The following is a 12,343-nucleotide window of genomic DNA, read 5'->3' as shown; positions in this document are numbered from 1 at the left end:
TTTTAGACCAGAATCTTCCTGCATAGATCACATTAATACAGTGAGGGTAATAATGGAACAATCGGTTGAATGGAACACACCTCTATACATGGTCTTTGTCGATTTCGAACGTGCCTTTGACAGCCTGTCTCATGCTGCTCTATGGAAAATTTTAGAGCTAAGAAACATTCCTCATAAAATAATTTCCATTATAAAGTCACTGTACACTGAGGCGACGTGCAGCGTGACACACAATGGGGTCAACAGTGACGAATTTGACGTACTTACTGGAGTCAGACAGGGATGTGTGCTTTCTCCGTTTCTGTTTAACATAGCTCTGGACTATGTTCTCTCCAAACTAGACTTCGACACAAAAGGGATACAATGGACGTTAACCACACGCCTAAGTGATCTGGAATACGCCGACGATATCTGCCTGTTAGGACAAAGGTTCCAGGATGTGGCCGACCAATTGGAAACACTATCCACTGAGGCCAATACAATAGGTTTAAAAATCAATATTGGTAAAACCAAGTCGATGAGAATAAATGCAAGGAACAACACGCTATTTAATATCGACAACAAGCAGATTGAAAATGTGGAGAACTTCACGTACCTTGGAAGTGTCATAACAGAAAGCGGAGGTACAGAAGACGATATTCGTATGAGGATACGAAAAGCTCAACAAGCTTTCAGCATTCTTAACCCTGTTTGGAGGTCTGGAGAATATACTACAAGGACAAAGATCCGAATATTCCAGTCAAATGTTATGTCTGTTCTACTCTATGGATGTGAAACCTGGAAAGTGACAAAATACCTTACAGACAAATTGCAGGTCTTTGTTAACAAATGTCTACGAATAATTGTTCGTATTTTCTGGCCAAACACCATCAGAAACGAAGATCTGCTACACCTGACCCAACAAAAGAGGGTAGAAAATGAAATCAAATACAGAAAGTGGGGGTGGATAGGTCACACACTCCGAAAAGATAGTTCCAGTATTGCAAAAAATGCCCTAGAGTGGAATCCCCAAGGAAAGAGAAAAAGAGGTCGCCCAGCACAAACTTGGAGAAGATCCATCATGGACGAGATAAGAAGTCAAGGAAAGTCTTGGAATGAGGTGAAGGCCCTAGCGCAAAATAGAACCCGATGGCGGGTTTTTACTGAAGCTCTATGCTCCACTTAGGAGTTCAAGAACATTATATATATATATATATATATATATATATATATATATATATATATATATATATACATATATATAGGGAATATTTTGAGTTATTGATTAAATAATATTGATAGTGTATTTGATAAATAACTGATTTAAGACGGGAACTTCATAAAAAGTTATTTATTGTTTATTATTTATGGAAGATCCAAGCAGAGAATACATCAGGATATATTCTGTGAAGTATTTTGTTGTTAGAGATGTTCAAAATTGTAAGCGTTCCATAGTAACAATATATTATTAAAAAAATCACTTTTAACACTTTTCCTCTTTTCTCGATTGAGTATTAGTTTTTGTTGTACATATAAATTATTACAATCACTGAATACATAGTTAGTGAAAAAATTATCACATTTATTAACAAATAACAGTTATCCAAGAACATTCAAAAGCCATCTCTTTAAAGTTAATGATGACATTGTCAAGTAGAATGACATTCTAGTAATGTTTACATATCCATACCCGTGTGAATTTTACTACACGTAATTTGCCGTGTAAAGACAGAAAAAGTAGGGACAGCCGTAAAATATTTGAGAATTATGTACCGATGGCCTTAAACTGAACTTTATCACGATTACTTCGCATTCCACACTTCAATATACAACAGAAATGAGGCATATTATCTTTTAAATTAATTCTTCCAGTGAAGATATTAAATTAATCCTTGTACAAAACAAAATTACAAAGAAACGTAATTAAAATGATCTAAAACACATTAAGAACTAACAGAATAGGTAACATTAATGTTTGCCTCCCAGCTGCCATATTTATTTAATTATGACAGGATGTTGGAATGCCTTATTGAGACTAGGATTGCCCATACTATGAGCACAGAATAAATAACCATATGGTTATAACCATATAGTTATTTATTCTGTGCTATGAGTATATGAGTACCAAAGAATTTCAATGTTCAAAATAAATTACAAAATCTTACTCATGAATTACAGGCAGTGATTAATCGGTGACATATTAACAAAACGAATTTATAAATTTAAAATAATTTGACCCGCTCTTCTTTTAAACATTCCCCAATGCTCCCCTGGTTACTTGGTAAACCAAGGCAACATTTAGGTTTTTGAGTGTTGCAGCATTGCTTAGAGCAATACGAGCTGCAATACAATCAAATGTGCTGGCAGATGCACAAGTATGCAAGCCCAGAAAGATTGTAAGAAGAAGATCAATAGAAATCATTATTATTTATCCAAAACAATTAAAGAAGAAATTAAGTCTATTTCTAAAAAATTCCCTAGACTTTTCCAATGTGTGTATTTTCTTATTTCTAGTATTATAAAAACTGCTCTTAAATCAATAGAAAAAACAACGCATTGAAAGACAAATGTATACAATAGCAATGTTTACGTAACTTGGGAGGGATGTAAGAGCTTTACTTACTTTTACTGACAAGGGGCTTGAGGGGGGACAATAAATATTTGTAATAAACCTGCTTACATAATATTTGAACGGCTTTAGGGTGCGGAATATTGCTAATATTGCTAACACTATTATAAAAATTGTTAATATGAAAACACTTACTTTTCTTTATTTAACATATTGATAAATACGGATTTAACGTTTTCTTTTGCCAACAAACTGTCAGCAAATATCAATATATTAGGGGGTTTGACGTTTTTACTCTTCATGAGTCCGTTGGCTTGAATACGAGGTTGTTTATTTGTGGTAGAATCAGTCTTATAGCTGCTACTGCTAACACCAAAAATATCTTTGGCTTTATGGCTCTTTTCCTTAGGACTACTATCTACATCTTCATAGAGAGCCGCAGTTTTAACTAATTTTTTGTCAGAACTCGACCGTTTTGACAATAATTTTTCAGACTTTTTAGCTGCTTCTAACGATTTTTCAACATTACTCTTGGATTTTCTCGGAGGGTCTTTCTTATCTTCTCTTTTATGTTGCTTTTCTTTACCCTCTTTAGAAGACTTTGTAGGTACAGTTTCTTCAGTCGTGGCCGTTTCCCTCTTTACTTTAGCTTCCTTTTCTTTTCTTTTGTGTTCCTCTCTAGCCTCTTTCCGAATATTGTCTCCATCTGTTTTAGATTCCTCTTTAATTTTGTGCTTATCTTCAGTTTTTCGATGTTTGCTTTCTTCTTTTGATTTGGACGATGTTTCTGCTTTTGTACTTTCACCTTTGTGCTTTTCGGAACTTTTTTCTCTACGGTGCTCTCCGGATTTGTGTCTTCTGTAATCTCCACTACCGACTTCTAGTGTATTTTTGTCGTCCGATCGTTTACCATCTTTTTTAATTGGTTTCACTTCGCTTACTGGGACTTTTTTTTCTTCGGATTTTCCGCTTTCTATAGTTATTTTTGGACTGCAACATAAAAATCGAATTAACATGTATCAAGTAGGAACAAAATTGATTATGCATATTTTATGGATTATCGAAAAGCATTTGACTGCGTTAACCATCAAAAGAGGATCGAAATTCTGAGAATAACTGGAATTCTGTAACAAGACTTCCAAATTACCTCAAAACTGTATTGGCATCAAACGGCAACAGTTGAAATTGAACACACGATGCTTGGTTATCCGAAGATAAACGAATCCGACGAGGAGTGCGACAGGATTGCGTCTTATCACCGTTATTATTTAATCTATATTCGGAAATCTATATTCAAAAAAGCATTAGACGAGGTCTAAGGTGGAATTTTAATTTAACCAGCTAGATAACATCAGGTACGCTGATGATAACTACTATCTCAATAGCAAGCAACGCACAAGAGCTACACAATATAATAAATGCTGTAGTTTGTCATAGCGAAATGTTCGGTTTGCATCTAAACGTGTCCAAAACTAAAATGCTAGTATTTTTAAAGATATCAATAAACATACATTTGTATGCAAAGGGACACATATTAAAACAGGTAACTTCCATAAAATATTTGTGAGAAACTATAAACAGCCAATGTAATCCAAATAAAGAAATCCTATCAAGAATTGACCAAACTAGGAAAACACCCATGAACATGAACAGATTTTTTACATAATTACACCTTAGTGTAGAACTCAAAATCCTTCTGATCGGATGTTATGTTTTGTCGCTGTCTTTTTACTTCTACTGTTGCATAATGTAAAGGTTTATAATATAAAGGTTTATACAGGGTGTTTGGTAAAGAATGGGCCATAGCTTAACCTTAGATTCCTGAGGTTAAAATAGGCCGATTTAAGCCAACTTACCTTAGTACAAAAGTTGATAATAACCGAAATACAGGGTGTCAAAATTAAACTTTCATTTTATTTATTCTTGAATATTTCCTGACAGGCATGGGATAAAAGTCGGGTCAATCGATATTTCGCCCGTCGGCAAATTCAAAGAGATAATATTTGTATGTTATGAAATTCGAGTAAACCGATGTCCCTTTATCTAGGCACATGCCGGTATTTTTACAACCCGGTTACTCATCGTAAATCAATCAGTTTAGCACTTAAAAATTTATACTTGGGGATTAGTACAGTTAAAATTGTTAGACAATTATACTATTAAGCAATATAATTGAAACTTTTTTCTACTTTGAAGGACCAAAAAGCGAGTTCATTAGCGGAACGTAATTCACAATTATTCTGCAAATTACATTTGATACAATATTTGATTAAAATATCTCATTTTTGAAGGTAAAAAATATATTAAATACATATATTAATTTGTCTGGACTAAAGGTGGTAAAAGATGGTCTGGAGTTATATTTTTGTTTGAATTTGCCGACGGGCGATAGATAGATGGTGTCAACTATAACAACATAAAATTTGGTAAGCGGGGGTTTTTTGGGATGAGAAATCTAAATTTGCCACCAAAAATGATATATTATCCGGAGGGCGCCACATACGTCTTTTAGTGCTCATTTAATACGTTCAATTTTTTTATCCCCCACTCTACATACTTTTTGAATAAAAATTTTTATTCTCTTAATATTTTTACTTACAAAAGGAATACTACATTCATCTCGCTAAACGCAACTGTTTTCGGTTACAACATATTTTCCTGCATAATATCATTGTAGTTAGACCCAAAAAATAAACTTGAAACCATAATATTGTACCAGTTCTCATATTTATGTCATTGCATCGCAAATTCCATTTGAAGAGATTTGTGATACATTTTTGTAAATTTTTATGGTTTTAAGTTATTTTTCGGGTGTAACTACAATGATAATATTCAAAAAATTATGTTGCTCCGCAGATCTAAAATGCGTTTATCTCAAAAACGGTTAAATTTAACGAGATGAATGTAGTATACCTTTTTTAAGTAAAAATATTAAGATAATAAAAGTTTTGATTCAAAAAGTATGTAGAGTGGGTAATAAAAAAAATTGAACATATTTAATGAGCGATGAAAGGCGTATGTGGCGCCCTCTGGGCAATACATCATTTTTGGTAGCGAATATAGATTTCTCGTCCCAAAAAACCCCCGCTTACCAAATGTCGTGTTATTATCCCATGCCTGTTAGGAAATATTCAAGAATATATAAAATAAAAGTCTAAGTTTGACACCCTGTATTTCGGTTATTATCAACTTTTGTACTAAGGTTAAGCTATAGCCCATTCTTTACCAAACACCCTGTATAAGAAAGGGCCTACCATAAGATAAATAGGCAACCTGTGATACGCCTTATAATCCGTGCTGCCTATACGCAAGGGGCAGAAGTTCGTAGTGTGGGGATTGAGAGTTGTTCTACATAGCAAAAGATGGTAGACATGTTGTCATTGAATGCAAATCAGCTGTTTTGGAATCTCTAATATTTGTCCCAAATATCTTTTCTATATTTAATTGATCGTTACCTTGAGAAAACCAATCCAAGCGATTCAAAATAATCACACTAAACTTCACCAGATAACACTAACAAAACAACACCAGATAACAAAAGTAAGGAGCGATACAGACTTTAATGTTTCAACTATCACACCAAGACTACCAATCTTCAACAAATTTTACTAAATGGATCCAATTGACCCCCATTACAGAATTCTTTATGTGACAATAATGCTATTCAGATAAAACGGTAAATACCTGTATGGTAAGAAAAAGAATAAGACTATAGTGACTTAGTGAACTTGTTGAACAAAGGACAGTACCTTAATTTTGTGTTTTACGAAAGAGGCAATTATCTGCCAAAAGGAGAAAATGTTAATTTCTAAGATGTCTAATAATATCCACAAAAAGGAAATCACAGGAAACATCCCCACCATATTCAAAAATAGTGGATCACAGCAGTTAGACATTCCTTTCTGACGACAATGTCCACTGATACCCCTCTTGTCGCCAATATAAAATAGATTCGGCCCGACCTATAATGATTTCAGAAATAGAAAAGGCTCCGAGGAAATAAAAAAAAAAAAAGGAGAAAACAGCTGAACCAGATAATGTTTCAAAGATAACGTCAGAACGTCTTCTCTGTGCTTTTTTTATGGTATTGGATCGTGGACCTTGAACGAAAATATGTGCAGAAAATTGAAAACATTTAAGATGTGACTGCATGGAGAAATAAGGGTTTTGTCGGGACACTTGAGCAGCCAGGTTTGAAAATTTATTTTTTGGGTACTATTTACCTAATACATTATAAATACAAAAATGCCCGTCCCAGTTCGGACGAGAATTTTAGTTATTAACAAATAAGGGTCAAAAATGGCAGTTTTTTCGTTTAAATTGCTACAGGTAAAAATTTTATAATATTCTTCTTTTTGTAGATGAGCCAAGGTTTAAAATGGCACTTTTTGAATTTTGGTCCGACCTTTTTTTGTTTCGGAAAGTGCAAAATAAGACTAAAATTTCAAAAATAAAAAATGTGCTGTAATTTTTGCGAAAATGGCCTTAAGACTTTCATATTGCACGAAAAGTTGAGTCAAACATTCTATATAATGCACAAAAAATTTTAAGACGATTCGTCAATTAGTTTAAATTTTATTCAATTTGTTTATCGCAAAGTGCTTTTTTTCGCAATGTTATTGTTCAGAAAATAATAATGACATAGCAATTCTGTGGAAACCACATGCAAGAATAATAGTTATATTTTTAAATTATTGAAAAAAATCATTAAAAGGTCGTTTTTGTCATTCCAAAAAAAACTTTAGTAAAATAGAGTCATTTTTGGTTTCTAAACAATTTGAATAACTTTGTTAATATTGACTATAGAGTCAATCTACTTTAGGATTTCAAAAGCTGGTATTTTTATACGAATTTTCAGAAAAAAACTTTTTGTCTAGGTTAATTAGGTTCAAAGATAGCCACTTTTATTATTTAATTCGCAGTTACTTCTATATACATCAAATTCTCCTGTAACATATATAAAATTCTACACGTTTATCCTGTAGGACGTTGAAGACGTTTTAATCTATTTTTTATACCCATAAGTTATAAGGGGGGTAGCCCCCTGATATTTTTTAAATTTTTTTGGACAAAATTATCTACCTTAATTTTATATGATGTAGAATTAAAAAATACATACAACCCTTAATTTTCACTCTTCTATCGCCAACCCCTATACATCTATAAAATTCTCCTGTCACAGTGTTAGTTTCCATACTCTTCCGAGACCGCTTGACCGATTTTTATGAAATTATATACGTATATTCGGTAGGTCTTAGAATAGGTCGTAATCTATTTTTCATATCCCTGAGTGATAAGGGGAGTTCCCCCTAACATTTTGTAATGTTAGGTGGGGTTGTGTGTACATAACGTACTCTATAAGACTACGAGTACATACAAATTAAAAAAATTCTGATCAAAATCATCAACAAGTTCCAGCGATATTAATCGCAGCATATGTTTGCAGAATCAGTTTCATTTTTTGAGTGCACGTATTTTAGTAATTCCCCTCCACCGACCACGAATTAATTCCGTTCGGACAACATTTTAAAGCTTTATTAACCACTCTGTTGAGGTTCAAAGTTTACTCAAACTTTTACACATAACCTATATATCTTCAACTTCAAAATGGCGCTAGTTGGGTTGTTTAATTGTTATAAACAAAGTAGCCGTCAATTAAATAAAAAAAGTGGCTAACTTTGACCGTAATTAACCTAGGCGAAAAGTTTTTCTTTGAAAATTCGTATAAAAATACCAGTTTTTCAAATTACATTGTAGTTTTAGCCTACAGTCAATATTAACAAAGTTATTTAAATTGTTTATAAGCCAAAAATGACTCTATTTTAGTAAAATGTTTTCTGAGTGATAAAAATGAGTTTTTAATGATTTTTTTAAATGCGTTGAAAATATGACTATTCTTCTTTCATGTTGTTTTCACAGAATTGCTATATCATTATTATTTTCTGAACAATAACATTGCGAAAAAAAAGCTCTTTGGGATAAACAAATTGAATAAAATTTAAACTAATTGAGGCATCGTCTTAAATTTTTTTGTGCATTGTATGGACTGTTTGACTCAACTTTTCATGCAATATGAAAGTCCTAAATTCATTTTCGCAAAAGTTATAGCAAATTTTTTATTTTCGAAATTTTAGTTTTATTTTGCAATATCCGAAGCAACAAATAATCGGACCTAAATTCAAAAAACGCTTTTTAAACCTTGGCTCATCTACTAAAAGAAAAATATTATAAATCAGACATTTTTTTACCATTTTACCTGTAGCGATTTAAACGAAAAAAACTCTCATTTTTGCCCTTATTTGTTAATAACTAAATTTCTCGTCCAAACTGTGACGGACATTTTTGTATTTATAATGTATTAGGTATATAGTATCCAAAAAACCCATTTGCAACCTGTCTGCTCAATTGTCCCGAACATGGTATATTTTTGCCTTATTTCCCTGGTGTAAGAAGAATGAAGAAGAACCGGGATGTACTGACCACCATCAGATCTCGTAAGTTACAATACTTCGGACACATTATGATATGAGAAATGAATCCAGAACTACCCTCCTACAAGGAAAAATATTTGGAAAGCGAGGGCCTGGAAGAAGAACATCTTGGTTATAAAGATTGCCATGACGCTCTCCAACATTCGTTACGGATAGGCACATCAAGCAAAAGTAAACTAACAAAAGAAGCAGAAGATAGCTTGAGATGTGTTGCATGAATATTATACATACTACAAAATCCTATGCTGTCACGAGATCAAATCTCAACTGTAGATTCTTAAGCGAGCGGCACACCCCTAATTTGAGGCTTAGAAATCGAAAAAGCGACCATGATAGGTGAATGGCAAATTTTAGTCAATCTTTTTATTTTCGAGGTCGGTGAATCCGAATATGAAGTTTATTTTTATCTAGAATTGGTGGAACATGTTCAAAAATCAAATTTTATGCAAAAATCCCTGTATCTTTGGTCGCTGTAAATATTTCCTTTTGAAATTTTTACTGTATCATCCTTCGAGTATTTATATGACAACGAGATTTATCCAGAATGTTTACACAAATTAAAAGAGGGGTTGTTAATTTTAAAACCTTTTGTCGTCAGATTTAGTTAGTTTCAAAAAAGTTGAGTGATAAATTTTTTAGTTTATAATTGTAACTACAACATCAATAAAATATAATTCATGAAGAAGTTTTCTGGAAAATTTCAAGTCAAAATATGTAATAAGAAAAAAGTTATGTGACTATAGACGAGTGGCACCCTTCCAAAAAAACGTTTATTTTTTTAATGTTAACTATATGTTTTTGATGGTGCTGAAAACGAATATAAGGTTTATTTTGAATTTTAGATGGAGGAACATGGTCAAAATCGCAATTTTACCCTAAAAATAAAAAGAAAATGAAATCACGTTTTTCTTAAAATTAAAAGTGGCATTATTTGTTTTATATAAAACATTTTATTCTTTGTACCCTATATTTTAACATAAACTTGATTAAAAAGCTAAATTTCAAATTTTGTCACTCAACTTTTGCGATTAAACTTTGAAATTCAGGAATCTGCGCACCTTTCACTTTAAACAATTCATAACTTTTACTATAATGACTCAGAAAGATTGAAACAGGTACCATTGTCTTCAGAAAGGTAAGAAATATATATACTACATATAAAAATTTTAGAAAAAAATATTAAAATGAAACAGTTATTAAACGCATAATATGTGATTTAATTTTTTTTAATTTTTAGGGTAAAATTTCGATTTTTCCACTGTTCCCCCACGTAAAATTCAAATTAAACCTAATTTTCGTTTTTACCACCATCAAAAATATAAAGTGTGACCAAAATTAGCCATTCACCACACCGTGGTCATCACACCACACAGTATCTCGAGAAATAAGCGTTTTTTGTGGTGTGCCGCTCGTCTATAAAGTCACGTAACTTTTTTCTATTACATATTTTGACTAAAAATTTTTCAGAAAACTTCTTCATAAATTATGTGTTATTGCTGTTTTGGTTAAAATTATAAGCTAAAAAGTGTGTCACTTAACTTTTTTAAGTAAAAATGAAACTAACGAAATCTGACGACAAAATGTTTAAAAATTAATAACTCATCTTTTAATTTCTATAAACATTTTTATACAATGCTCGTTGTTATCTAATTACTTCAAAGATGACACAGTAAAATTTTCAAGAGGAAATATTAACAGCAAGCAAAGATACAGCGAGATAAAATTGAAAAATCATCAAAATTGATTTTTCGCATTTTTGCATAAAATTTGATTTTTAAACATGTTCCACCAATTCTTCAGCGACCTCGAAAACATAAAGAACCACCAAAATTGGTCATTGACCTTAAAGTTGATTTTCGTGGCCGGTATAACGTAATTTTACGGGTTGCTGCCGCTCGCCTATCTGGTTTATTGAAAGATATATTATGTAGGATGGCCAACGCATTAGGTACTCAAAATAAAGATCGATAATATAATAGATCGAGACCAGTATCAGGCAGACCAAGAGGAAGACCCAAAATGTTAATGCGGACTGATTCCCCAAGAGCTCAAAGAAGGTGGTAATCTCTCTGCTAGGCGTGTAGATGCCGATGATGATATAATAGATTAAAATTACTTACTTCTTTGTATCTCTAATTTTTCCATAAATTTCTTTAATGCTATCTACAAACTTTGTCCAATATATTGGGGCGTACGAATATTTTAAAGCGTTTTCTTTGGCAAACCTTTTATCGTACTTTATTCTAGTGGGCAGACCTTCGACATCCACAGCTAAGAAGATTCAAAATGTTAACTTTTAATACATTCCAAAATAGCCAAGGTCAATACAAAATAATAAAAATTATTTAATTTTATAATGACAACTTTTGCGATAAAGTTCGTTATATTTGTTTATTATACAGGAAATACCAAAAAAAAGTTATTTACAAAAATAGGGGCTAGCTGTAATCTTCACATTTTAAAATTAGTTACAAATATACAGGGTCTATAATAATTAGTTACAAATATGCAGTAGGTCCAAACCAAATCACGGAAAAAGAGTAAAATGCATTAATGATGAAACCTTAGTAGACTTGTCTAACATAGTGTACAAAACAGGACACATACCGAAACAACGGTTACTCTCCACCTTTTGTGCTATCCCTAAAAATACAAACGCTAAAGACGGCAGTAAATACAGAACAATATCATTAATAGGTTATGTTCTCAGATTATTCTTGAAGATAATACATTGCCGTATAAATAAAAAAACCGGAAAATTAATACATGATATTCAGTTTACACGGTATCCCGAATAAAGTACGTGCCTCCTGGTGGCGGGATACGGGCAACAATACATTGGCTTTTAGTGCAGTCCTTACAGTAGGAATCCTGGCCTATACAGAAAAATGCAGGCGGGTGTGGGGTGTGGGGTAATACTGCACTTTGGTTGCATTGGTGGTGTATTGGCTAAACGTGCAGGGCAGGGTATGGTGCTGATAGAAAAGGCATTCAGGCATCAGATATCCAAACAAAATCTTTTCAGGCCATAATAATGAAAAGACCTTCTCCAAAAACTTATATAAAAAAAACTTACTTGTATAAAAAAACTTATACTGAAATGATGGCATCTCCTGAGGTAAAATGTGCCGAAAGTAAAATGAGCCTCCGTTCGGATTTCCGGGTGAGGACTATCTCAGGGGGAACACCATTGCAGGTTAGAAAAATCAGGATAGGGTCGTGGAATCTTGGTAGTCTTACAGGTAAGAGTCTGGAGTTAGTGGATGCGCTCAAACGAAGAAGAGTTCAAATTGCTTGTATTCAA

The 12,343-nt window shown here is 32.7% G+C and overlaps 1 protein-coding gene across 2 annotated transcripts in view; it reads right to left on the bottom strand.

The window, feature by feature from the left end:
• The window catches only part of LOC126880020 (biotin--protein ligase), a 223,977-nt gene that overhangs the window by 33,403 nt on the left and 178,231 nt on the right, over window positions 1-12,343 (bottom strand). For both annotated transcript variants that reach the window (XM_050643543.1, XM_050643544.1), the window contains exons 5-6: window positions 11,160-11,310; window positions 2,744-3,538 (exon numbers count right to left, since the gene is read on the bottom strand). In XM_050643543.1, the coding sequence (XP_050499500.1) occupies window positions 2,744-3,538; window positions 11,160-11,310 (946 nt within the window). The remainder of the gene's footprint in view (window positions 1-2,743; window positions 3,539-11,159; window positions 11,311-12,343) is intronic.

Source organism: Diabrotica virgifera, chromosome 2, assembly GCF_917563875.1.
Source record: "Diabrotica virgifera virgifera chromosome 2, PGI_DIABVI_V3a".
Lineage (NCBI taxonomy): Eukaryota > Metazoa > Arthropoda > Insecta > Coleoptera > Chrysomelidae > Diabrotica > Diabrotica virgifera.
The sequence above is the reverse complement of the archived record's forward strand: the minus strand, read 5'-3'. Positions and strand labels throughout refer to the sequence as shown.